This window comes from Lycium barbarum, chromosome 1 (genome assembly GCF_019175385.1).
Source record: "Lycium barbarum isolate Lr01 chromosome 1, ASM1917538v2, whole genome shotgun sequence".
In the NCBI taxonomy this organism is placed as follows: Eukaryota; Viridiplantae; Streptophyta; class Magnoliopsida; order Solanales; family Solanaceae; genus Lycium; species Lycium barbarum.
In genome coordinates, this window is record NC_083337.1 from 169,985,809 (window position 1) to 170,012,791 (window position 26,983).

Consider the following 26,983-nt stretch of genomic DNA (forward strand, 5'->3'; position numbering starts at 1 on the left):
AGAGTTATGCGGTTTGTCTCGTAATAACATGTTATTGTCAAAACGAAAATATTGATCAAAGCATTTTTATAAGGCCAAACCCATCGACAACCCCTTGTGATCGTTAAGGCTTTTCACCTGAACAGCTCAACTAAACCTGTCTCGTTTAGACACCTAATATACGGCCCTGACTATGCCATTTAGACACTTCTCGTTAACTCAGTCAAATATGTAAAGAGTGTGTAACACACTCGCCGATGACATGGTAAAGTAACCAATTAACTGATTACGTGTGGCATTTGCGTCTGAAATGATAGTTTAAAATAAATTATGAGAAAAAGAAAAGAAAAATATTTTTCCAGCAAAAATAAAAAAAAAAAGTATTTTCTAAACAAACTCCACAAACTTTTCGCCCGAAAATGAATAGCTTGTGTCAGAAAAAAAATTCGATGAACTTTTTTTCTAAAAAATTTCAGGTTTTTGGGCTGAAATTTTCAAATCTATTCTTCCTTTTTTTTAAGGAAATTTTCAAAAAGGGAGGGGGACATCAGTGGGGAAGAAGATGAGGTGTGGGGTCGCCGGAGAAGAAGATGAACAGGGGGTGTTTTTTTTTTTTTTTTTTTGGGCTGCTTTTTTTTAAACCTAAAAATCATTTTTGATTTTATACAATGTTCTCATAGAATGGTGGCGGTCTTCATTTTTTTCGGTGGAGCAATATAGCAATGGTGGAAGGTTTGTTAATGATAGAATATTAAGTGGAGAAGGAAGAGAAAGGAATAAAAATGAAAAAGAAGGAGGGGGAGGGGGAAATAAAAATAATTTAAAAGAAAAACAAAAAATTCTGCTTTTTTAGACTTCCACGCCTGTTTTGTGTGAAAATCACGCAACTTGCTAAGTTAGCGAAAAGTGTCTGAATAGCACAGTCAGGCCCTAGCTTAAGGGTCTAAATGAAACATGGTTTAGTTGAGATATCTAAGTGAAAAATCTTGACGATTGCTAGGGACTGTCGATGTGTTTGACCTTTTTATAATGTAAAATATCAAATGGTATGTACTTTTTCATTTCATTTGAACAAATTTTGATTTTATAAACGCCAGCTTCATATTGTTCTCTAATTATGGCAAAATGCCCACACACTTATTATACAAAATATAAACGAAAAAAATGGTTTAAAATGCTCTTAACGTATTCGAAAAGGCTCAATAATGCCTTCCTTCTACCGATTGGATAAAAAATTCCCTTAACGTATTAAAAATGACTAAAAAATCCACTTATTGGATCGAATTTGCCCCTAATATTATTATCAAGCTCAAAATTGTCCCTCCATTAACGACACAATTAGACATTAATTAACTACGTGTTTTTAATAAATTAATTAAATTATTTTCACCTCCTGTCACGTGTTAAATTAAATGCCATATAATTGTGCCGTTAACGGAAGAGCAACTTTAAGCCTGTAAATAACATTAGGGGTAAATTTGATCCATGAGTGGAAGAAGAGCATTTTTGAGTCATTTCTAGTACGGTAAGAGCATTTTTAATCCAATAGATGGAAGAACAGGAAAATTTGATCCAATATATGAAAGAAAAATATTTTTGAGCCAATTCTAATACGTTAAGGCCAATTTTGATCCTTTTCCGAAAATAAAGGGTTAAAGAAGAAAAAACCATAATGGTCCTACATTAGGCCAGACAATGGGCCTGAATTTCAATCGTAATGGGCTTACTGAGCTTTAGACAACATTGTATCAGAGCCCATTAACATCTGCATATAAAACCCTAACGCGTTCAGTCACCATCCCTCTCATTGTTAGGGTTTTGGAGGCAAAGAAAGGAGCAGCTGAGCAAGACCGGCCAAAATGTCGAAGAGAGGTAACAAAAACAATCCTTCTTCAATCACAACCTTCATATACTCTTAATTTATTTACCTGATTCATCCTTCAATTTCTTAAAAATGTAAACTTTAGGTCGCGGAGGTTCCGCGGGGAACAAATTCAGGATGTCGTTGGGTTTACCGGTGGCAGCCACTGTTAACTGTGCCGACAACACCGGAGCAAAGAACTTGTACATCATTTCAGTGAAGGGAATCAAAGGAAGGCTTAACAGGTTGCCATCAGCTTGTGTGGGTGACATGGTTATGGCTACAGTGAAGAAGGGTAAGCCTGAACTCAGGAAAAAGGTTATGCCAGCTGTCATTGTTCGTCAACGCAAGCCGTGGCGCCGAAAGGATGGTGTCTTCATGTACTTCGAAGGTATATTTGCTAATCATTAATTTATTTATTGTTAACTAAAAGTTATGTTTTTTTTTTAACCTAGTGATGAGGTTTTCATTTTAAAAAGGACAAATATAGTCATTGTATTGTAAGTAATACTAGATTATGGTGTGCTTGCTATGAGTTTTTGTTGAAGATATTTTACCTTGATAATCATGTTTTAGAGATCATTTTGAAGTGTCGAATTAAGTTTAAAGCTATTTGACTTATATTTATCATACAAGGACACGCTATGTTGAATAAGGAAACAAATTTTAGTCACTGTTTTGTAAGTAATATACTAGATTATGGTGTGTTTGCTATGAGTTTTGCTGAAAATATTTTACCTTGATAATCATGTCTTATAGTTCATTTTGAAGTTTTGAATTAAGAACAAACTATTTGACTTATGTTTGTCAAACATTGTCTAAGTGGTAGTTGCAAGCAAATGATGATGTAGAGTAGGATTTGGTACATTTGTGAGGAATTCATTTATTCCTTTTTTTGGTGGAAAATCTTTCCTTTAGAGAAAACATTTTACAATTCAACGTCAATGAAATCATTTTGCATGAATACATTTCCCGTACCAAATATAGAGTCTTGGCAATTACCTATGAACCTTTAATCGGATTTTTTTTGTTTTTGCTCTGTGTGTATAACACTGTGTTGAGTTATTTGTAATTGTCGAAGACACTGTAATATTTGAGTTCTTTAGCGAAATCACGTGAGGTATTTGTTTGAGCGGCTGTTGCAAGTATCTTATAACATATATTAAAGTCGTGTCTTCTGATGCTTTTCTTTTTTTCTAATACAGATAATGCTGGTGTAATTGTGAATCCCAAGGGAGAAATGAAAGGTAACTTGTGTTACTCTTGCAGATTTTTTTCCGAGACCAGATTACCCTGAATAATTCTTCTTTAGTCGCTAGCTTTACTTGAATGCCTTGTTCTGTCTTTGTTAATGTGCTTGAGCCAGTGTCTTTCATTTCCACAGTCCTTTGTCTATATATGACAATTAGCGTCTACTAGAAACTAGAGTTTGTGAGCTGTTGTGCTTATTGTGTGTTCTTTTTGTGTCTTGTAGGATCTGCAATCACAGGGCCAATTGGGAAAGAGTGTGCTGATCTGTGGCCAAGAATTGCAAGTGCTGCCAATGCTATCGTGTAGAAGAGTTGCCTTCTGTAGTTTGAGATTCTTGTTGATGGTTGATTTATGTGTTCGGATATTAGAGATTGTCTTATTAAGAGAGTTTTTGCTGGTTTGAGAATTTTACATCTAGAATACATAACTATTGCCTGTTTCTTCTATTTGGTAATTTTGCTTTTTCAGGCGAATGCTTTAATCATTTCTTGATCTTAAATTTTAGACTTGGGTAAAAAGACTTGAACAGCTAATATTCCATGAAGAGGATGATTTAGATCGGGATGACTCTTCCCTCCTTTTATGCATGCTTATTCTTGTTGAGTTTAACGCAAGCTTCATACACATTTGAATTGATGGCTATCTTCATTTCACACATTATATCTAGTCCCCCTTTTGACTCTTAAGCGATAGAGTTCTTTTGACCCAAATGTTAAGGAGTAGGATAAAGTCTTATTTTTCGTAGGAGTAAAATGAGACCATTTGACACCAATATACCAAGGAAAATGAGACAAACCTACGCTGTAATAGAAGTTACCCTAACAAGGAAAATGAAAGGCATTTACCTCATGTCAAATGTAATAGGTTGAACTTTCCATGTGTAGGGAAGCTTTGGATTGTGTTTCTACCTCAAATCAGCTGTGACTGAGTTTTTGGAAGAGGAACAAATTCCTACATTTGTTATTTTTTCTTATTTAAAACAAGAAACAATTCGCCAATATCATCTGATTTGAGTTTGATGCTCTTTAAAGAAATGCAAACTTGCAAAACTTTCAAGTATGAAAATTACTCCTATTAGGGGTTGTTTTGCATATAAGGGATAAGGAAAAATATTCCTAGGACGAAAATTTTAGTATTACTATAACCCATATTTAGTTACTAATTCTCGGATAAGTTATCCAATATTAAAAATAGTGTTGGGATAAGTTATCCCTGATAGAAGGTGGAATAAAAATCTCAAGATTATAACAAAAATAGCCCTGAGGTCCCTCGAATCCTTTTTCTACTACATAAGGTGGGATATTTTTGTAAACAAACAATTTTTTTTTTAAAATTATGTAATGCATATTACTTTTAAACAACAAACCAAACAATCAATAAAAATAATACAAGGATAACTTATCCCAATATAACTAATCCTAATATAATCAATCCCAACGTAACTTGTCCCATTCTCTTCAAACCAAACGACCTTATATTATTAACTTGATTGTGGTACGATTTGACTTGTCTATTTGAATCTTCCAAAAATGTCGTCTGAACTTCTATTGAATCTAAAAAAATTTATTGCATTTTTAAAGAATTGAATACGAATACAACAACGTTTTTGAGAATTCTACCAATATAGTCGACAATTTTTGAGATTTCGAACAACATATCCATCAATAGATGTATGAAGGAGTGGCCCATATGGTCCATTATGTTCCGGAGTAGGTTTATAAAAGTTTTAAACGTATGGTTTAAACTGTTTTAGTCCTTTAAATTTATCAAAAGTGAGCATTTTTGATCTTTACAAAATATTTAACAACCTTCATCTGTTAAATTTGATAATAATTGTGAAGAAAACTTTAGTAAAAAAACTAGAAATTGTAACATAACAAAAATTGTAACAGGCACCAAAAATTGCGTCTAAAAAGCTTAAAAACTACACCATACTCTAGGTAGAGACCAAAAATAGCAGTAACTGCAAAAACTATACTTGTAAATGTGAGATTCCTCTATAATTTTTTTCCTCAGAGAGATAGAAGTATCACTTTTTTGAGAACTTAAAGGATCAAAACTGCTTAAAACATATTGAGGGTACTATTTTGAACCTACCCCAAACATTTGGGACAATTTTTGACATTTTCTCCTCGATTTTCTATTCTCTTTGAGATATTACCCCAAACACCAACAAAAACCTCTCTTATCCTCCCCGACACACACACTACCTTACTCTAGTCGCTATGGCATGTACAACACCCACGGCATTCCGTACAACCTCACCAGCGCTCCTCAACTCCGAACCTTTCTTCTCCAACCCAAAATCACCCACAAATCTCCCATATCGGACCCTCCGGGTCATGCCCGCTTTAACGGGTCGGGTCAACACCATAAGATGCAAAGCTAACCGGTCCGCTTACTCTCCACTTAATTCCGGGTCGAATAACTACGGTGACCGCCCGCCCACTGAAATGGCTCCGCTTTTTCCGGGTTGTGATTATGAGCACTGGCTTATAGTGATGGATAAACCTGGAGGCGAAGGTGCTACTAAACAGCAAATGATTGATTGTTATATTCAAACTTTAGCCAAAGTTGTTGGAAGGTAATTGTTCCTGCTTTATCCCTGAAAGAACTAAAGGGTAAAAATTAAAACCCAGCCCATTTGAAGGACAATTTGTGCAATTTCTTCAAATTTGAAAGCAATGCCTGCAAGTCTAATACGTACAGGAGTATTTTTTGAAAAAACTTATTACAGCAAAACCTATAATTTATGTAAATTTTCGATGAACTTTTGTTATTGAACCAAGAAGTAGAAGAATTAACCTAAATAACCGTCCATCCAATTGCTTAAACTAAAAATAGCCGATGTACAATATATATATATATATATATGTGATAGTATGTGTATATCCATGTATAATCAATATATAATTGTTAGTGCTTTTTGTACCCGTTCTGTGACAGGGCGGATCCAAAATTTGAAAGCAATGCCTGCAAGTCTGTTACGGAGTAATTATTATTGAAAAAACTTACTCATTACAGCAAAACCTATTATTTCGTTTGAATTTTCAATGAACTTTTGTTATTGAATCTGGAAATAGAAAATTTAACCTAAATAACAGTCCATCCAATTGTTTAAACTGAAAATAGTCGACAGATATATAATATATAATGTATAATCTATACTCCCTCTGTCCCAATTTATATGACACTTTTCGCTTATCGAGATTCAAACTGTGTGAACTTTGATCAACATCTTAAAAATTGTATTTAATAACTGCATCTTATAGTACTTTTCGTATAATTTTTGTATATCTAAATTTTAATTATAAAATATTGATTCAATCTACTTCGCTTCAAAGATTGATCAAATTGACTCCCGATAAGCGAAAAGTGTCACATAAATTGGGACAGAGGGAGTATATAATATGTGTTTAAGCATGTATAATCAATATATAATTTATGTAACACCGGTTAGGAAAAGTAGACCGTGAATTCAGTCGGCTAGTTGTATAAAGATCCCGAGAAATATGTATTCTTGCTTTAATTTGTGACTCGTTAAGCTAAAATTGAATGCGGATAAGTTTTACTTTGAAGGTTTATATTATTATTTGGATCATATGTAGTCCCGTCTCGCCATATGTTTTTGCTGGATCCTCCTTTGATTTTGTGTAGCCATGCTTGTCTGGAAAGAAACAAAAAAGATACTTTTTGAGTCGTGTGAAATTCTAAATTATGAATTGCGATATTTAGTGAGGAAGAGGCCAAGAAGAAGATATACAATGTTTCATGCGAAAGGTACTTTGGTTTCGGATGTGAGATTGACGAGGAGACATCAAATAAGCTTGAAGGTGTGTTTTCGAATAAATTCAGTATTGTGTTAGAAAGAGTCTGAATTTGATTTTTGCACAAAATCTTAAACTTGCGTTTTTTGGAATCCGGTCAGGTTTGCCTGGTGTTCTTTTTGTTCTTCCAGATTCATATGTCGACCCTGAGAACAAGGATTACGGAGGTACATCTTTTCCGATTGCTCACTTTCCTTTGTTAATAAGCAAAAAGTTAGCTTTTTCTTGCTCCCTGAATCTAGTTTAGTTTCTTTCGATGTACTGGAGCTAACAATATCTCTTTTGTACCTTTTGCATCTTCTTGATGCCTATTGATGAAACATCATACTTCATCGATAAGTTAGCTTTTTCTCTCTGCTTTCATATTCAATCTTTTCTACAGGCGTGTAGACTTGTTACCATTTATTATAAAAAATAAAAATAAAATCAAAGACTGCTACTCCCTCCATCCCAATTTATGTGATACTCTTTCCTTTTTAGTCAGTCCCAAAAAGAACGACACATTTCTATATTTAGTAATATTTTACGCTAAAATTTCTATTTTACCCTTAATGAGATGGTTTATACCACACAAATATTTATGCCTTGTTTGACCACAAATTTCAAGAGTCTTTTATTCATTCTTAAAACTCTGTGCCGAGTCAAACACCTTCACATAAATTGGGATGGAGGGAGTACCTCTTTTTGTGCTTGATGCTGTGCATCTAAGCACCGAACCCTTTATTGTTGCCAGTTCGCAAGTATTTTACATTAAAATAACCTCGTGTGTTGCTTAATACTTGTGTCTGAGGATATTTCCTTCTAAAGTAGTTCCTTGGAGATCATTTAGCCTTCAGTTTAAAAAAAAAGTAGTTCCATGGAGATCTTTGACTTCTGTTGCTGAAGCCAATGATAAAGCGACATATATTCCTTTTGAGAAGTATCATGGTGATTGTCTTCTAGTGAGACGGCTTTTACTGGAGAGTATTGTAATTCATTGGAATGATGAATAGAAAGAAGTACTCAACCATGGTTTTCACAAAAAAGTACTCAACCTTTTTGAGATGTATGGGCATGGTTGCTCCTAAGGACCCATTTATCCATGAGAATTATTCTTTTTTCCGCAATAATTTTTCACTTTATTTCAAAATCACTGCTGGTTATAAAATTTTCATATCCAACTTGAGTTGGATTCAAGATTTGGAAAAGTGATTCAAACCGGTTTTCCAACTCCATCTTTGTAAATTCCAGGTAAAATGCTCTATTCTCTCCTTTGCAAAAAGTATAACCAAAGACAACTCTATCTTCAACTCCAATTTCATAAATTCAAAACGAAGTGAAAAATATTTTGAATCTATGGCCAAACGCCACTTAGCTTACTTCCTGGTTAATTCATCCCATCCCATTGCTTGCCTTTCATTCCTTTGTTTTACCTATTTTGTCCTTGCAGTGTTGCGCTAAAGATCGTTGATTTTAAATAAATAAATAAAACTGACAAGAATTCAGCTTATTCTTTTGATATTGTGTTATTTATTGTGTTGTTGCCCTCTGTATCTGATCATTACGTTATACATCTTTTTAACTTCCAGCTGAGCTGTTTGTGAATGGAGAAATAGTTCAAAGGTCACCTGAAAGACAAAAAAGAGTGGAGCCAGTGCCCCAGAGGGCTCAAGACAGACCCAGATATAATGATCGAACACGTTACACCAGGCGTCGTGAGACTTCACGGTGACCACTGACCTCTGTTATAATATTCATTTTTATGCATTTGGTTGGGGGAAAAGTCTATATCATGAGAAGATAAAGTATCTGAGGACCTGTTCTGCTTTCATGTAAGCTCCATGGCTATGGGACATTCAGTGATTTAGCTGAAAATTTGAAAATGTTGGGTACTTCATTGTCTGTATGGCTCAAGCAAGTTCATTCATCTGTAAAATTTTACTAGTATATTTTACTTGTGATCTTTTTTGGTGTGGTTTATCTTGAAAGTTTGCCCTTCTAGGCAGAATTAGTCAGTCCCGGTATCCATATCAAGTTTCTAGTGGTGACTGTATTCGAAGGATCTAAATAGTTTCGTGCAACTGTAGTACTCCTGTGTTATCTATTCTGGATTATTTCGATGTGCACCTGTTCTACCAGCTTGGTTATATGGAATTGTGGAGTGTGAGGAATACTGTCTGCTAAAACTACTAGTTAAGCTGTAACGGGCAACTCTTCACTGCCAGCAAACAAAAATTATTAGTATGTTAGTTGAACTTTGTACCGAACTTTAGGTTTCATGGTTATACATGTATTTAAGCATTACATTGTTCAAAATGCATATCTGGTAGTTAGTTTGATTAGTGTACAGAATGCAGTTCTGTTCTTATACAGAGGCAATAAAATCAATTCGCTATGCATTTCTTTTTTCTTTTTGATGGGGAGAAAAGAGTATATGACAAGGTCAATTAATTTTATGAGCAAGGCATGGATAGCATTCAGTTTCATCTATGTAACGTGAACTTATGATACTATTTTTTCCTCATGTAGTTTTCGGTACTCGCTTTATGAACCGGACTAATCTGGATTTGTGCTGGAAGTCCCACAAAAACATCTTATTTTTCAGTATTAGGTATCAACCTTTTGAAGCGACTTCTTTTTTCCAAAATGTCTTTACGGAGAGGACCAAAACCTCAAGGTCCTCAACAGAAGCATTTGGCATTCGTAATTTATTCAGATGCTGTAGTTTACATCCATCACTTCTTATTAGTTATTCACTGAGGGGAATTAAGTTAATTATAAATAACACAACTAAAGTCAAAACTAGTAACACGTCCAAAAACTGATATCACAAAAATGAACGACTTCTCTTCTCGTTCTCGTTGACGATAATTGTTTCTTTATCACAATATGTTTGTCACATTAGCTTATCAAATCTAATTTTACTATTCATTCAAGAAATCAAAACTAAAATAATTTCTTTAAAGAAAATATATATTCAAAAACTAAAAACAATTTTCCTTTCAACCCATATATTTATAAGCTTCTCAATTCAGAAAAACCCTCTTTAATATAACAACAATAACATGCCCAATGTATTTCCACTTCCATAAGTGGGGTCTAGGGAGGTTAGGATGTACGCAGACCTTATCCCTATCTTATGGTGTAGGGAGGCTGTTTCCGGTAGACCCTCGACTCGAGAGAACAAAGCAAAATAAAATGAAAAAGAAGCATGATATAAGGAAAAAAAATATGACAACAAAGTAGAAAGATCCTTGCTTGTTAAATTAATATCTAATTTTCTATATTGGCATAAGAAAAAGAACCACTAATAAATAGGTATTTTAGTACTTTACATATACGATAATAATATTTCATTATATGCCAAGTAGAGGCGGAGTCAGGATTCGAAACTTGTGGGTTTGGGGTTTTAATTCTTTAAAGTTACTGGGTTCATAATTACTAATTTGTACATATTTGATAAAAAATTTAATACAAATATATAATTCGGATAAAAACTAATGTGTTCGGCCGAACCCACACACGAAGGGCTAGCTCTGCTCCTGCTGTCAAGAGTGGAGCAAACTTTTAAGGTTAAAAAACCATATAGTATTTTAAAATACTGGAGGGTATTCCATATTAGCACTAGTACTAATTAAATTCCATTAGTTTTCTGAAACTAAAAAATAAAAAATAAAGAATTTAAAAAGGGGCAGGTTGGTCAGAAAACGGGAAAATACAAGTTGGTCAGAAAAAGTATACTAGAGGACCTTTTGTTTTGCTTCAGACTTTTATTAGGGTTTCGACTTCGATCGATCTGATAGAAAAATGGTTCGAGGAATGCTTCGCAAACTTGGTAATCAGTCTCTCTCAGTTGCCGGAAAATGGCAACAACAACAGCTCCGCCGCCTCAACATCCATGAGTATCAGGTCTCCCTTTTATCCTATCATCACTATAAAATGACATATTTTTGAATCTATAAATCAAATCGCCTTAATGTTAATCCTGCTAAATTTGTAGAATCCAAATAATTTTGATCTGTTATATGGATAAATAATAGATGTGATAATGCATCATTTGTAGCTGAGTATACTGGATATCGAGTAACGTTGCACTCAATATCTATTTTTTGAGGTGAAGGTGGAAATTTAGTACAAATACATATTCTCTTTTTATAATTGTTGAAAGGCACATATAGAGTTCAAACCTTGAGAAATGAGATGTTTCTGAATCTATAAATCAAATCAAACTAGCTGATTCTGATGGACACGTCTCATTCTAATTCGGAATAATTTTGATCTGCTATTTGCTCTTATTTTTTTGAATTGGAGATATTTTAGAATAAACATAATGGAAAAAGTATCGTAACAATGCATTCAATATCTTCTTTTTGAGGCAAAGATGGAAATTTAGTACAATTACATATTATTTTTATAATTGTTTAAAGGTATATATATATAGAGTTCACGCCGATCAAAGTCCACTAGAACATGCTAATGTTTGCCACAGTTCTTAAAATGCAGTACGTGAAACTTTCTTACATCAACTGATGCTCCAGAATTTTTCATGATATATTGTTTTGACGTTTTGATTGTTGTGATATTAGGGAGCTGAATTGATGGGCAAATATGGAATCAATGTACCAAAAGGTGTTGCTGTTGCTTCCCTTGATGAAGTCAAAAAATCAATTCAAGAAGTGTTCCCTAACCAAAGCGAGGTAGTTCGACAACGCAGTATGCATTGTATAAGTCTGATCTCTTTGCTAAAGCTAAGGATAGGGTAAATGATTTCTACTTTACTCTTTTTTGCGATACAGGTTGTTGTGAAATCACAAATCCTTGCTGGTGGACGTGGCCTTGGAACGTTCAAAAATGGATTTCAGGGTGGAGTTCATATCGTCAAGACTGATCAGGCTGAAGAGATTGCCAGTACTGAAAATTATCCTCTACTAGATTTTTCTAAAATTTTACTTTATTGTTACTGGGCAGAACTATTGCCGAGGGTCTTTCGGAAACAGCCTCCCTACCAAGGTGGGGTTAAGGTCTGCGTACATTTAACCCTCCCCAGACCCCACACTGTGGGATTCAACTGGGTATGTTGTTGTTGTTGTTGTTACTGGGCAGAACTATGCTGTTATTTGCTTTTGTGGAAAAGATCCTTTGTTGCCAATTGATTTTCTCTTGAATGGGAACAAAAAGAAGTTTCTTCTGTATGAGTTGTAGTTGTATCATTAGGTTTAGTCAACTGTCAGAGATATCTAGCTTGGTATGTATTGCTTATTGGAAATAAAAGGTCAACTTTGCTTGACTCGATAGCACTTTTTTCCTGCAAACCACCTAGGACGCTACTCTGGAGATCTTAAGAGGTTCTAACACGGGCCAGGAGAACATTTTTTTTCTTTGGTGGCTCAATTCAATAGTTTTAAACTTTCATGGCGGCGTTTGTGCTTTAAGTGTTTCTCTATCCTTGCATTTGAAACTGATTTATTGGCATCTTTGGTTAAATGCAAATATTTAAGAGACGGACCTTCATATCCTAAAAGGGGGGAGGGGTGGGCCACTGAGGGTCTTAAGGCCATGTGTTTTGTATCTTAAAGTATTTTGCACCTTCTGAGATGGGCAATATGAAAATTGTTTTACAGGACTGTTAATAAGCCATAACATCTTTATACGTACTAGAATATGCTTTTCTTGTGCCTGTACTTTTTTTTATTACCACTCTCAAGTAGTTCTTTTCTTTCTTTATTGTTTTATGTATTCTTTTGAAGAACAACGTTGACAATGCTTTTGGTTTCAGGTAAAATGCTTGGACAGGTACTTGTTACTAAGCAAACTGGAGCTCAAGGAAAAGTTGTCAGCAAGGTTGAATTTTCTATTTACTTTTATGTTCTTCAAAATTCGTCAATATCATCTTGCAATCTAGATTTATCATCCAAAAGATTTAAGATGGAAGAGAAAGTTGTTTACTTCAAGTGGAAGAGAAAGTTGTTTACTTCAAGTATCATGTTTCATGAGTTGTTATCCCCATTTCTATAGAATACGGATTGGTTGTTAAAAGCTTGCTTGAGGCACGCTAAGTCCTGAAGCTCAGTGCAGTGTAGGTTGTATGCTTCATCTTACTTCGGTTGTGCTTTAGTGATACCAAGGTGATAACGTGCATCTCAATGCGAGCAGACAATGGTTTAATTTAGGGTAGTGTTATTGATGGATATAGATGGGAAACCGATATATCAATTATTGAAAGATATAATGGATGATTTGTTCGTGTGTTGGAACAGAGTTCACTAATCTGTATTAGAAACTTAAAATTGCATCACACTTAAAATGGTTTTTAAATTGGTACTTTGCATTTCATGTATCTAAAGTAATTACTGCTTCTATTCTAATTTCGTGGTCTGTATTGTTCCTTTTTTTTTTCCTCAGTTATATTTGTAAATTTTATTTTTCTTTCCTCATTTGCACCTTTCTTCATTAAAGCACATGTTTAATTGCTCTTTGTGCAAAAAGCCCGACAGACACTTGGAACTTTTATGCTCGTTTTGACTTTGGCAAAGATGGTGATAATGTGTAGTCAACATCAATAGCTAAAACAGTTATAAGCATTTAAATGACGTCATTGGCTGATGATGATAATCACTAGACCAAACTGTTCCGAATTACTAATTTTGGTCAAATGCTGATACTCTAATTCTTTTTTTTTTTTTTGATCATGTAAATGTAGCTGATGCTCTAATTCTACTATCAGCGCTGAGTAGGATATGCAGCTTTTCTGATGCTCAGTTATCTAATTAATTGCAGGTTTACCTATGTGAAAAGATGTCCTTGGTTAATGAAATGTATTTCTCAATTATACTTGATCGTGCAACTGCTGGCCCTGTAAGTTCCACAATTTGCCTGGTCACGTCAGTGTCCACTTAAGTAATGTTACTATATTTTCAGAATTTATATCCCTGTCAGTCTGCCATCTTTCACTTTTTACTATTATATTTTCATCACACTCTGCGGTACCTCCACGAGATTAAAGTAAAAGAGAGAGAAAGTTAGTGTGAAAAGAAGAGGAAAATGAAGGAGTTCCTCTGTCTACCTATGTTGCTTCTTTGTTTTCACTGTTCTCTTCATAGTAATTCATTCGTGATTCTGATTGCATGAGTATCTTTCTAAATGTACTGAAAAAAAAAGAGCATCTGCCCCGAATATTTGAATGAAACCCAATTTGGAAACATTTGCTGCATTGTGTAGCTTCTGTCCTGTGAGCGGAATAACTCAGTGTTGCTTGAAACTGATGCACGCAGCTAAACATCAATCATGCTTGCTTGCATGCTTGTGTCGTCCTAATTTAGTGCTGAATTGAATTTCCTTGATGTCTATACATGAGCGAGTCACCTCGGCATTAGGACAATCTTATGAAAGCATCTGATTGATAATGAGAGAACCCAACTGGTTTCATAATTCTTTATGTCCTATGAAGGTCAGGCAAAAAGTTGAATGTTTAAGGAGTAGGGGGTGGGGGTTCTAAAAGCCTAGCCAAGTAACTTGTTTTATTGTTAAATCCTAGAGCAAAGTCTTTGTACTTTATTAGTAAGCTTGATCATTTAGAGGATATCCATTATCATATTTAACTATTTAGTTGATCTAAGGATGTGAAGCTGCTTGCTGTTGCTTTCTTTGTTGTAGCTCATTATTGCTTGCCGAAAGGGTGGAACCAGCATCGAAGACCTCGCAGAAAAATTCCCTGACATGATTATCAAGGTTGCTTTTTTCTTTCGATATTCATCCAAGATTTACCAATTTTCTTTTTGTTGCTATTGTTGTCAACTAGATCATTATCTGTATCTGTATTTTCCAGGTTCCTATTGATGTTTTCAAAGGAATCACTGATGAAGATGCTGCAAAGGTTGTCGATGGTTTGGCTCCAAAAGTAGCTGACAGAAATGATTCAATTGAACAAGTGAAAAAGTTGTACAAACTTTTCTGTGAATCTGACTGCACTATGTTAGAGGTAAGCATTTTCATCATTTGCTCAGAAGCACCTTCTGGAGACATAGCAAAATGTTCCACAGGTTAAGAGTTTGTAGCAAGCATGCCATTAGGGGGAAAAATCTCCCTATTAATCCTAATTCTAGACGTTTTGTCTGGGCAGATCAACCCCCTTGCAGAAACATCTGACAACAAGCTGGTAGCTGCAGATGCAAAGCTCAATTTTGACGATAATGCTGCTTACCGTCAAAAAGAAATCTTTGCTCTTCGTGATTCATCACAAGAGGATCCTCGTGAGGTATTCTTTATGTCGATAATTCTATTTGAATGTCATTGAAGGCCCTGACTTTCATCCTTGATGCTACTATATACTACAAGTTTTCATTTTGTTGGGTGGGGGATTTACATTGGTTAACTACTCAGGTTGCTGCTGCAAAAGCTGACTTGAATTATATTGGCTTGGATGGAGAAATTGGTTGCATGGTTAATGGTGCTGGATTAGCAATGGCTACCATGGATATCATTAAGCTACATGGGGGAACTCCAGCCAACTTTCTAGATGTGGGTGGAAATGCTTCTGAAGGGCAGGTATATGTGGTTTCTTCATAATGCAGTGTGAATAGTTGTCTTATGCTCATTTGCATGTTTTCTTTGTTAGTAATAACTGAACTAGAGTTTTGTTACAGTGAAGTGTATTTTTTTGGCTTGTGTTAAAATGTTGAAAACTTTAGATTCCACAAGAAGTTGAATTTCTCTCTTGTACTTGGAGTAGGTTGTGGAGGCCTTCAAAATTTTGACTGCAGATGAGAAGGTGAAAGCAATTTTGGTGAACATCTTTGGAGGAATAATGAAGTGTGATGTGATAGCCAGTGGTATTGTTAATGCTGCCAAACATGTAAGTATTGTTTGTTTCTGTGATCATTTGGGTTTATTTTGTCCAACATTGTTGTCTCTTTTGGGACCCATATTTGGTCTCCTTTGCCCAAGTTAGCCACACGTCAATATTTAACACCTCTTCTGTTCACTTTTTGAGTAACTATTTTGTTCCATTTGGCTCACCCATTCTTTGTGAACAAGATAAGGAGAAAGGAAAAGAAAGAATTGCTATTGTTCTACTTATTATTAATCCCACAAAAAGTGTCAATGGTTCAACTCCGACCTTGAGGCTGCAATTAAGCTGCACGCATAATGTGCTGATTCTGTGGTTTTATGATTTAAGGTTCAACTGAAAGTGCCAGTGGTGGTTCGTCTGGAAGGCACCAATGTCGATCAAGGGAAGAGAATTCTCAAGGTAAATTGTGAACTTTGTCCTCTGGGCATGAACATTGCCTTGCCCTAGCAGTTTATAATTTTAGTGTGCATAGGAAACGTCAGTTTCAAGTAGTAATCACTTTCTTCCCTGATTTGACTTGTGCAGGAAAGTGGCATGACACTGATTACTGCCGAGGATTTAGATGACGCTGCTGAAAAAGCAGTCAAAGCCTTAGCTTAGTTCAACCAACAAAAAAGATAATAAAATTTGTTATAATTCAAATTTGTAAGCCTTTTGATTGGCTGCCTTTTGATTGGCTGGAATGATCTGAATGCGCAATTCTTCATTTTACAATAAAACAGTTAACTACACTTTTTGCCAACACTTGGAACAAGCTTGGTGTTTCCTTTTAAATATTTATTTATAATAGTGGTATATTGGGTCATTTTGTACCACCTTCACTAATGCACCGGTATTAGCTATATCTCACTAGCATAGGTACTGATACTTCGATATCTAGGCTTTAGACAGCTGGAATGAATTGAACAAGTGTAGCGACCGCCTTTGAACTATAACTTGTACTCCGATTTCAATTTATGTGAACTTATTTCTTTATGAGTTTGTGTAAAAAAAATTTTTTTTATATTTAGAAATAATTTATCTTTATGCAATGATTTATAGTCACACAAAATATATGTGATTCATTTTATGTCACAAGTTTAAAAGTCTTTTCTATTTTTTTAAATTTCGTGTCTAGTTAAATGAGTTCACATAAATTGAAATGGAGGGAGTATAAGTTACTTTGACAACATTGCACTACTTAAAATATATTAAAAGTATTAGTTTCATCATGTTTATACGTTAAAGACCAAATATTTTAAAAGTGTGTGCGTATAGATAAACTTATTAGTGGGATATTGTGTAAAATTTGGATGTGCTAAAATGAAAAGATTATATGAAGATGACATTTCCCTTTTCCTTTCCCCGTATTCACAGAGAGATTTACAGAAAAAAAAAAAAAAAAAAAAACCTGTGTAATGAAGGTATGTAAATGTTAAATGGTACATAATTTCTATGAACGTAATATAAAACTTTTTAAGGTTTTACAAACATTTATGGATCTTAACTAAACTATCAAAACAAGAATAAAAGAAAAAAAAAAGAAGATAAAATGCATTCGAGTACATTTTTATTGTTAATTTTTTTTTTTTCATGTTATGAAAGGATGCTTTCACTGTTTCCCGGGTCGGGTCTCGACCTGGTAGTATCCAATGCTGCAACTGTACTAGAAGAAGAAGAAGTGCCTTTATTCTTCGACGATCGTGATCCGGCAACCGTACCGCCGCCGGGGACAGATTCCTTAGACTTCTTCCGCCGTGATTTTTTAGGAATCTCCGGGAGATCTCTCGCCGGAGATTCTGATCCGGCGGCATCTAGGTGGATTCTGCCGTGTTTGGAACCGTCAGCGGAGTCTTTCCGGTGGTGTCGGCGGGAACTTCGAGATTTTTTAGGAGAATCAGTGCCGGTGCTGGAGTTGTCTGTAGAAGAAGAATGACGCCTGGCTGATTTTGGTGGTTGTTGTTGATCTCCGTTGGTCGAAGAAGGATTTGCATTTCTCGACCCTCTGTTTGAATCTGTCAATGCCATTGAATTTCATGGGTAAATATAAATTTAAGAGATAATGATCAAAGCCACACCTAAACTTTCATTTTTTGCGAGTTTCACACTCTGATTATTTATTGTTTTCGCTGATCGTTCGGATAGGAAAAAGGAAGGGAACAAACAGCTTCGAGGTATGTTTTAAGTAATAATAGACTGTTATAGTTGAAAAATAATCAATTGCTAGTTGAAGTGTGAAACTTGCCAAAAAATTATCTTCAAATGTGTTTTTAACCATTAATAGGAGCATATAATCCCATGCAAGATTACTTGACTCAGATGCAGATTCTGAATATTTTCTATTTATTGGAGTGCTTTTCTTGTGACGATTAATTATTGTAGTAAATATATTTTTGCAATTATTCAGCGCTCTCTCTCTCTCTATATATATATAAATACATACACACACAATAATAATAAAATTCGATTGGAAGCTGCTCAAATGATGTATGCATTCTTAACTGATAAAAACCTACTTGATGCTGCCCGTGTATAAGAAGGTATAATATAGGAGTGTTCGTGATTGGATTTAATCGGTTTTTAGCTTGGCTACATTTTCCCCTCGCTTACTTATATTTCATTAGAAAACAAAAGGTTCAAGTTCGAATATTTCTTTTGTTTCTTATTTCAATAATATAAGGGTTGAAGAAAAGTGACCAAACAAACCTTCAGAAACCCATTGTATTTCAGGATGCTCTTTAGGAATATCTACTGGAGGAGGAACCAAAGGTGCTGACTGAAATTGTCCTGGTCCATTGAATTCTTTCATCTACATAATAAAAAACATGTAGCCACAACGGGAAAAAAGATTAATTAAGATCATTAACTTAAAATTACATGATTAAGGGAAGAATAGGATGTTGAAAAAGAATAAAGTATTACCCAGCTTGGATTATCTGTTGATGGTCCATCCCATCCTATATGGGCAACATGCTTTACATCTGTGGGAAAACCAATCTGTATTTCTTTTTCTTTCTCCTCATCTGCATCAACATACACATAATTATATATAAATGTGTGTGTAGAGTGGTGATGGGGCGGGCATTAATTATTTTTTCGGTTTAACTATCCAATGTATGAAGCTGCTTGACCCGATTAATTCAGATTCACATCGTGTAGGTTTATTGAGGTATCTCTATCGATAGATTTTTTTCATCCCTAAAACTCGAACTTAGAAATTTAAATTTTCGTTGAATGAACAAACTAGAAGAATAAAAAGCACTCCTTAACGAAAGTAATGGATCAAAGTATTTTGGCCTCTCTCATATCTCATAAACCAATCCAGAATTCTTAAACATTAGGTAATTATTTTTGAAAAGAAATTCAATCAACTCCACCGTTATACTAAATTAGTTGGGGTCGGCATATGATTCTCTCTATTTGGTTACGGTCTGTTCATTTAGTATCAAAATAAATTTACCACGATCAAAATATTCTTATAATGATCGTCAGCCTACTGCAACCCTCCTATCTGATAAACCAGATCATAATTTCCAAGAAAAAACAGAAGTGGGGAAAAAAAATGAAAATTATGATAGAATGAATGACTGATCATCATTCCTCACCAAATATTTGAGAAATATAACGAAGGCCTTTAAGAAGGCCTTTCACCTTGGTGGTCATCTTCACCTCTTTTAGGTTCAGATTTGCAAACCTTTCTTCAGTAGAAAGGAAGAAAATAAATGAAACTCATAGATTCAGCAATCCATTAAAGGAGAGCTTAATTGGTATTACTATTCAATTTAGCGAAAGTTCTTTGAATTTGGGATACAGAAACTCAAAAAATAAAAATATAATTTCAAGATATGGACTCAAACCCTCAAAAATTTTAGGTTCGACTCCTCTCTAATTAGCACGAAGCAAAATGCTGTTAAAGCGTTCCTTTCATCCAGTTAATGGCAATGAATTGTTGGACATTACTAACCAGACACATGTCCTAAACTTAGGGATGGGAATTAATTATTGTTCATCTTATTTAAAGATACTCATTTGCTAATAACTAAATCTGCAATTTTAATCCTATCCGCTTGTAATAACTAGCTAAAAAAGAATAATAATAGATAACTTGAACGAAAATAAGTTTCTTTGGGCATACAAATTGCTATTTTCGTTAATAGTGTACCAATACAAAAAAAAAAATGCTTTTCAACCTCACTTCTTCCTTCTCTTCCAAACAAAGCATTAGATTTTATGTCAAAAAAAAAAAAAAGTTGTCAGCTGTTACTTTCATGTGCGCCTATAGTACTGTTTGCTTGGTAGGTTGTAGAAAAATTTCAAGCGTGATCACTAGCGCAGAAAGATATCGAGAACGACAATTTCAAGTAGGGGTGTACAAAAAAAATGGCCAAATCGCACCAAATTAACAATCTGAATCAAATAGGGAAATCCTATCAATGTATGCACAACCACTCGGTTGAAATATTTTCCAAAGTCTTCAGGTGCAATGTTTTGGCAATCTTGTTCGATCTTATAGAGTCCTGTGATTTCATTGAGTGAGGCTGGTGGAGTTTATGTAATATGCAAATTGAACCAAGATTACTTCAATTTTTTTTAATGGTGGCGAACAAAGCACCTTGACTATTTCATCGTGTACCTGCTATCTTCTATCACCAACGCAGGTACTAAATAACATTGCTACTCAAGGCTAAGGCTAACGAGGAGAAATCACTTGGCGTTATTGTTTGGCTGGAATCACTTCCATGGTAACGAGGCCACACCCTTGAGTGCTAACTAGGTTAGTCATTTATGGGTTTGTATTTTCCGAAAAACAGCTGGAAAAAGTTAATATGTTGAGCTAGGACAGCAAGCTTGTAACTTACAAGAATTAATAGAATTATATGATAATATAACTTACTGAAGAATACTTTCACTTAAACATGTAAAGTCACAAGAGGCCATCATGATCAGGAAAATGAAATTAAATATTTAGAGTCAAACATTAATTCTCCAGGATTACTTATTGTCCTGAATCCAGTTCCTTTCATTATAAGTTACAAACTAACGGACAAGAAAGCTCATTGTCTGCTGCTACAGCTACTCATGGTACAACAGGACAAATCAGGAAGTATTGGTTGTTTCAGAAGTTTCTCACAGTGTCGTTGAATCTCAAAAGAGTGGCAAAACTTCCTTTCGATTTAAGATGCTTTCAGTTCATCCATTCCCACGCTGGCCTGCAAAGGTAATGACAGACAGATTGTTAATGTCACTGTTTATATTCCATGAACCGAAATTCAACGAAACATGCACTAGAGACCCTTCAGCTCTTTCACTAGTTTCAACTAATCCCTCGCCATTGAATTCTCACAGGCAGCCAATAAACTTAAGAAATGGTGTCCGAAAGAACCCAGGACCCAGTTTAACCAGCCATCCAGTAGAAATGAAGACCCATTTGACAAGTGAATCTGGGAACTACATCTAAAAATCAAGGTGTTGGAAAGGGGAAATAGTTCTTTCTTTTGTTCTTTGGTTGGAAGTTGGGACAGAACACGACTACAATTGTGTAACCCCGGAAAAAAAAATCAAAGATCTATCTGATGAATATCTGCCAATAAGAAATCTTACCAAGAACTTGTGGTTCTCCTCGAGAAGTGGTGAGAAAGAAGTACAAAATTGTTCAATGTCACTGTTAATATCACCAGTACCACATATAACATCCATAAATTTCTTCCTATCTGGAGCGAGCTTCATTGCCACCTGTAATTACAATCCACAGTGAAGGAGTTTAAGAGAGAGAAAAACAATGACCAAAAGCAGATATATGGCTGGTCGGTCCTACTTCAGTATAAATTTAAAAAGGGAGTGAAAAGCAACAAAAAAGGTATACTGTAACTTCACCTCCATGTAAAATATAAAAGAACTACTGTCCAAGTTGGTAAGACAAGAGAGCATCTTCCAACATGATTATGAGAGGTAAATATAAAGAAAAGGAGGATGGCAGAAATGACAGTCTTTTCACTATATATCAGTAAAGCATGCATTTCACAACATTATTGTCAGCAGCAGCATATAAGGTCACTGGGCTTAGACTGATCCATCTAGTAGGAAGAGACACTGAAGCTACATGTGCATTTGACTGCCCATGACATATCTTAAAACTATAACGGTAGACAAGGCTATAACAGTTTAGGGGATAATATGAGTAACCTGAAAACCAAAACAAGCCAACAAGGATTTTCTTCTGGAAAAATCAATGGGTAGCAAAAACATTCCAAGACCAGAGAAACAAAGTAGGATCTCATACTTAGCATGGTAATAAGTAAGGATAAAGATGCAACTATTCCTGATCAATAGCACTAGAAGCAGAATTTCAGGCATATGCAACACTTACCGTAAAACTTGAACTCGCTAACCATCCATGATACTTTTTCAACGTCTTACTGTAGGAATCGGAGCAAGCTTGTGACATTGCCCAGTCCCCATGCTCCAGTAAATTTTTAAACAGCGCCACCAAGAAATCCATGGCCCTAAAGACACAACGACAGATTCTTTTAATTGTAATTCAGATGACCAGAATTCTAATGCATCGTAGAACAGAATGCGTGTAATTTTGGACATGCATGCTGCAAGAGATTTTTAGAGTGAACTCAGAGAATGGGGAAAGACATCATCCAAAAGATGAATGTATACCATAACATGATCAAGTAAGAAGAGCTGGAAAAGTTATTTTCAACCTCGTCAACCAAAGAAGACCATTTGTGCAACTGGAAGAGCCTTTTGCCGTCTTCGCTTCAACCTCTTCTTGCACCATGCTGTACAAGTTTGTGTATTTTGTTGGGTTTGACAAGTACTTGTTTTCTAACCTCTGCAGCATAATATTCAAAACTGGATTTTAGGTCTCATATATGCAGCAAGATAAGTCAATAAAAGACATTTGCATGGTTCATGGAACAAAGTACCTACGACTATGTAGTTCCATAGCATAGGAGGTTCTTAACTAAAGTCAAGCTAGTACTAGTTAGTCACTCAGTTCCCGGGCTTAATGAACTCATTGTTCCCAAGATAACTACTCTAGACACTGCGATAAAGCCCATTAATTCAGACACGCTGGATTACTGGAAATAATTATTCTAACAGGGTCTTCCTGCTCATTCAGGGAAGCAAGTGTAGAAGGTAGAATTGAGGCAATAGAAAATATGCAAGCAAAACAACCTGATAATGTTCAGATAACAGGCAAAGATGGGAGACTGACCGTTATATTTCCACCAATATCAGACTTGACCAATGCCATGGCAGCTCCAAACTTTTCTAGATTTGGAACGAAACAAAGAGATAATCAGTTAACATGTTTCCAGCATATTTTTGAGATGTAGAAGACAAAACTGACTAAGAACCAGTGGTTCTTTTACAAAGGAAACTGAAACAGGGAAGTAAAGCTTTACACAACATCCAAGTGAGAAGGAGAGATAATACTTTGACAGATTACCATTACATCCTTACACAAGGAAAGAGCCCTGTATGTTTAAATTTTTTGGAAAAAGAAACTTGTTTTGGATAAATAAATCAATTTTGTTCAACCAAATACCAAGAAATAAAAGGTTTTTAGTTTTGTAAAAGTAGTTTTTCAAGGTATTACGGTTTTTTCTCTGAAAAACTATTTTTCCTTGATGTTTGGTTTTATTTAGTTTGTGCAAAATTTTGATTTTTTTTTTGTTGACACTCTAATTCAAATTTTTGAACCAAAGAATAATTTAACATTTCAGTTTCTTGTTCTCCGAGCTTTATCTTGAAAAGTACATAGGTGGTAGCAAATGCAAATGCCATCACACCGTACTTGCCAAGATTGAAACATTATGAGGTAGACGTTGTAATTTGTAACACCCTATTTTCTTGCATAAATTATAAGAGGGTTAAAGGTCCAATTTGATCAATACCATAACTCGAATTTATTGGGAAAATTAACATCAAGCATTAGATTGAAAGACCAAAAGAAACAAAAAGGAGCTTATCTAAAGTATCTGTATCTTGAGAATGAAATATTAGCACTGCCAAGAAGCTTAAGTGGAACTCTTCATACAATTATAAGTATCAGGCCTAATTTTTTGTTTACTTTTGACTATTCAACAATAACTCCAAGCAAAGGGGATCAGTGAAAATATATACTTGGATGTCAAATGAAATGTTGAACAGATTATAACTACCAAGATAGTACCTATAACGGGTAAGATATGTTTGCAGGCATCTAAGAAAGGTTTGGTAAGCATTACTCCTTCCTCAGACTTGACATGTTTGATTCCTTCTAGAGCAGGGGCGAAGACTGTGCCTTCCATTCTTCTGCTTTACTGCATCAGTGTACATCATCATAAAAAGTTAGAATCCTGGGGAAGTACATTTATATGGGCAATGGAACACTTGATCTACAAATTTATCCAACACCAGACGAAAGCCTTGACAATAATGAAGCTCAAAGATAATAACACTAAAACTTCTATAATCGTTGAAGCTAAGGATGGGTAATGTCAAATTATAGTCAAAAGAATCTAGAAAGTTTTTACAAACTACTTACTCAGGTGTCACCCCAACCAATTAGGATAATGACCAAAAAGCGGATTTAATATGATAAAGGCAACAATGGATGCCATATAGAGTAAATTACAGCAAAGTAAAAAGAATCAAAAGCATCAGATCACATTTTATAAAATCCAAGTCAATCAAGACCAGGAGACTTGAATAAGAAATGACTACACACACTTCTACCAGTAATGGTTGCACCTCTGCACTCACTACATCTTTCTAGACTGTAGTAATGAGTTCGAATTTACTAGTGAATAAATATTTTTAACACCTATGCAACTATAGATATATAGGTCGAGTCGAAAATAGTAGATGCGCTTGATCTCATAATATCCACCAATCAGCACCACTTTAAGCAACAAAATGATAGTACTAGCATAAATGAATTAATAAACCGAACAATCAAAAGCTCAAATCTCCAGATCATTTAGATCCTTCTAATCAACTTGGCTAAACACAAAACTTAGCTTCAGAATCCGGAAAGATCAAATTTAATTGAACTTCGGATCAGTCTATTCTTAATAGATTGAAACAAAAGATTCTGACTTTACGATTCATTGCAGCGAATCAAACCGATAGTATACATAATCATAAGCTACGAATGTACTCCAAAAAATGATCAAATTAACAGCATCATATGCTAATCCAGGGTTCAAAAACAGTGGATATGCATGCACCGACTGCTCATATGCTGGATCGGACTTTCTAGAAGCAACCTAACTAAACAAATGCTCCTCAAATTAAACCAGATTACTTAGATCGTTATTATCAACTTGGCTAAACACAAAACTTAGATGATCAAATTTAATTTAACTTTGATCAGTATATCCTTGACATTTTTAAACAAAAGATTCAAACTTTACAATTCATCGCAGCGAATCAAACTGACGGTATACGGAATCATAAACTAGAATTAAGCTCCTAAAAATTGATCATCTTAGTAGCATCATATAGGCTGGATCGGCCTTTTTACACGCAATCTAACTAAATGCACAAGCAATTGCTCCTCCAGATGATTTATAAAGGATAAATCAAATGAGATCTGCTTTCAGAAATGCAAGATAAATCTTCAAATTTCATGAATGGTACTAGTAATCGATGAATATGCTTTTGTTACAAAAAGATACCTTGTGAATATGCTTTCTCTCTAGATATTTGAGCTTCCGAAGAACGCTACCGTCAGTGATGAACAAGCTTTTTTGCTATTTATATACACGCTAATGGATTCGGCGGTTACGAAACGCAAGGTGCGGTGTCGTTTTATGCCTTCGCGAATCTATAAGGGTCGTTTGTTTGGTTGGCGGATAAGGTGTAATATCACAGTACTCTGTTTGTCACAAGGTTATTGTACCTCCGCAAACAGAGTATAAAATTAATTTCAAATTTAATTCTGAAATATTCTACGTTATGCATGAAATTTGGGATTATAATCTCGAAATAGTTTAATCCTGTACCAAACGACCCCTAAGTACTTATATTTAGCCAAGTTTTGAGCATGAGAGTCAATTGTTTGTTCTTTTGGTAATTTGAGATACCAAAGTTTTAGATTTTTGAAATAATTACTGTTACGCCCCGAACCATGGCCTGGGCAAAACACGACACTCGGTGCCTTGCTACATGTGACCGAGCGAATCACATGGTTTGCTGAATCATCATGAGGCATAAGATGAGCGGAAATATAACGTGAGAACGTGATGGGCTTTTAAGAACACACATGAAGTCATAAAAATTAATAAAATACTCGTTATAACACGAATGCGAAAATAATATGAGTTGAGCCAAAGATGGCTAAACACCTTGCATGTTTGCATGTTTAACATAACTAAACTGACTAGTCTATGAAACCTCTAATCATGAGTGTTGACTGGAAAACGTACTTGTTGAGACAAGACCCCTAGCATACCTTTAAATGCATAACTAATAAAATAAAGATAATTGACTAAAACCCCAAATGAGATGGGGCCCACCAATAAGCTGATACGAGCGAATCGTACTACGCAGATGTGGTGTCCTATAAATCTGTACCTGTATCGTGAAATGCAGGCCCACGGGCAATAAAAGGGGACGTCAGCACATTGAATGTACTGGTATGTAAAGCAACAAAATGAAATAACATGGGACATGGCTTGCCCCTGCCTCGCTTTGGAGCGAGCTCAGCCAGCTCCCTTGTCCATTTTACACTTACAGCTAGCTCTCTTGTCCATTTTACACTTACACGATTTTCTTGAAATTTTTCCACTTTTGGACCCTACCTCGCTGAGCGCAGCCCAAGGCGAGCCCTTGCCTCGCTTTGAGCTCGCCCTCCCTTATCGCTTTTACACCCAGTTGATAGCGTTCAGTAAAATGGGCATAACTCCTAGCACAGAGCTCCATTCGAGCTACACAATATACCGTTGAAAAACTATTTCAAAGGGATACAACTTTCATCTTTTAAGTTTTCTCATTTTCTAGAAATTGGGCTGGAAGACAGACGTATCGAAAACTTAGTCGATTCTACCGAATCTTAAGAACCTCTCTATTAGCCATTTTGAGAAGAGCATACCTCCTCGGTCCAAACTCCAATTGACCTGGTCCTTATATGTTTGGAAAGGTATTTATGCGTACTATAACTTTATTAAGGAACCTTTTACAAATTCTCAACCACTTTCATAATACGTACAAACTTTCAAATTTTTCGCTAAAACTCTAACGATACGAGTCTAACCTTAG

General features: G+C 35.1%; 5 protein-coding genes across 5 annotated transcripts; 3 read left to right on the forward strand and 2 right to left on the reverse strand.

Annotated features, from left to right (window-relative positions):
* Positions 1–1,692: 1,692 nt before the first annotated feature.
* On the forward strand, positions 1,693–3,575 carry LOC132607762 (large ribosomal subunit protein uL14-like). The gene is made up of 4 exons (XM_060321845.1): positions 1,693–1,851; positions 1,947–2,231; positions 3,046–3,087; positions 3,315–3,575. The coding sequence occupies exons 1-4, from the start codon at positions 1,839–1,841 to the stop codon at positions 3,395–3,397; spliced, it is 423 nt and encodes a 140-aa protein (XP_060177828.1). The 5' UTR covers positions 1,693–1,838; the 3' UTR covers positions 3,398–3,575.
* A 1,698-nt stretch (positions 3,576–5,273) lies between these two features.
* On the forward strand, positions 5,274–9,068 carry LOC132607771 (multiple organellar RNA editing factor 2, chloroplastic-like). The gene is made up of 4 exons (XM_060321852.1): positions 5,274–5,675; positions 6,827–6,924; positions 7,020–7,085; positions 8,487–9,068. The coding sequence occupies exons 1-4, from the start codon at positions 5,317–5,319 to the stop codon at positions 8,627–8,629; spliced, it is 666 nt and encodes a 221-aa protein (XP_060177835.1). The 5' UTR covers positions 5,274–5,316; the 3' UTR covers positions 8,630–9,068.
* A 1,523-nt stretch (positions 9,069–10,591) lies between these two features.
* LOC132607776 (succinate--CoA ligase [ADP-forming] subunit beta, mitochondrial) lies at positions 10,592–16,550 on the forward strand. The gene is made up of 12 exons (XM_060321856.1): positions 10,592–10,806; positions 11,484–11,594; positions 11,694–11,805; positions 12,674–12,738; positions 13,675–13,752; positions 14,551–14,625; positions 14,723–14,875; positions 15,017–15,151; positions 15,277–15,441; positions 15,626–15,748; positions 16,073–16,144; positions 16,271–16,550. The coding sequence occupies exons 1-12, from the start codon at positions 10,705–10,707 to the stop codon at positions 16,343–16,345; spliced, it is 1,266 nt and encodes a 421-aa protein (XP_060177839.1). The 5' UTR covers positions 10,592–10,704; the 3' UTR covers positions 16,346–16,550.
* A 13-nt stretch (positions 16,551–16,563) lies between these two features.
* LOC132607782 (CRIB domain-containing protein RIC6-like) lies at positions 16,564–20,543 on the reverse strand. Its single transcript, XM_060321862.1, has 4 exons — positions 19,330–20,543; positions 18,647–18,747; positions 18,431–18,533; positions 16,564–17,739 (listed from the first exon to the last, which is right to left on the reverse strand). Exons 1-4 carry the CDS (start codon positions 19,385–19,387, stop codon positions 17,321–17,323), a joined length of 681 nt encoding a protein of 226 aa, XP_060177845.1. The 5' UTR covers positions 19,388–20,543; the 3' UTR covers positions 16,564–17,320.
* A 121-nt stretch (positions 20,544–20,664) lies between these two features.
* LOC132607788 (glycolipid transfer protein 1-like) lies at positions 20,665–25,586 on the reverse strand. Its single transcript, XM_060321867.1, has 7 exons — positions 25,402–25,586; positions 23,913–24,042; positions 22,953–23,008; positions 22,435–22,565; positions 22,092–22,227; positions 21,326–21,457; positions 20,665–20,934 (listed from the first exon to the last, which is right to left on the reverse strand). Exons 2-7 carry the CDS (start codon positions 24,028–24,030, stop codon positions 20,899–20,901), a joined length of 609 nt encoding a protein of 202 aa, XP_060177850.1. The 5' UTR covers positions 24,031–24,042; positions 25,402–25,586; the 3' UTR covers positions 20,665–20,898.
* Between the last annotated feature and the right edge of the window lie 1,397 nt (positions 25,587–26,983).

Coding starts and splice junctions, on each gene's coding strand:
- LOC132607771 (XM_060321852.1), top strand. CDS start 5,317: ATGGCATGTACAACACCCACGGCATTCCGTACAACCTCACCAGCGCTC. Junction 6,925..7,019: donor GACATCAAATAAGCTTGAAG/GTGTGTTTTCGA, acceptor GAATCCGGTCAG/GTTTGCCTGGTGTTCTTTTT. Junction 7,086..8,486: donor TGAGAACAAGGATTACGGAG/GTACATCTTTTC, acceptor TTTAACTTCCAG/CTGAGCTGTTTGTGAATGGA.
- LOC132607788 (XM_060321867.1), bottom strand. CDS start 24,030: ATGGAAGGCACAGTCTTCGCCCCTGCTCTAGAAGGAATCAAACATGTC. Junction 22,228..22,434: donor GGTCTTCTTTGGTTGACGAG/GTTGAAAATAAC, acceptor TTGTGTCTTTAG/GGCCATGGATTTCTTGGTGG. Junction 20,935..21,325: donor AGGAGAACCACAAGTTCTTG/GTAAGATTTCTT, acceptor TTACCTTTGCAG/GCCAGCGTGGGAATGGATGA.
- LOC132607782 (XM_060321862.1), bottom strand. CDS start 19,387: ATGACCACCAAGGTGAAAGGCCTTCTTAAAGGCCTTCGTTATATTTCT. Junction 18,534..18,646: donor CAACAGATAATCCAAGCTGG/GTAATACTTTAT, acceptor TTTATTATGTAG/ATGAAAGAATTCAATGGACC. Junction 17,740..18,430: donor AATACAATGGGTTTCTGAAG/GTTTGTTTGGTC, acceptor TGGCATTGACAG/ATTCAAACAGAGGGTCGAGA.
- LOC132607776 (XM_060321856.1), top strand. CDS start 10,705: ATGGTTCGAGGAATGCTTCGCAAACTTGGTAATCAGTCTCTCTCAGTT. Junction 10,807..11,483: donor TCAACATCCATGAGTATCAG/GTCTCCCTTTTA, acceptor TTGTGATATTAG/GGAGCTGAATTGATGGGCAA. Junction 11,595..11,693: donor TGTTCCCTAACCAAAGCGAG/GTAGTTCGACAA, acceptor TTTGCGATACAG/GTTGTTGTGAAATCACAAAT.
- LOC132607762 (XM_060321845.1), top strand. Junction 2,232..3,045: donor TGTCTTCATGTACTTCGAAG/GTATATTTGCTA, acceptor TTTCTAATACAG/ATAATGCTGGTGTAATTGTG. Junction 3,088..3,314: donor TCCCAAGGGAGAAATGAAAG/GTAACTTGTGTT, acceptor TGTGTCTTGTAG/GATCTGCAATCACAGGGCCA.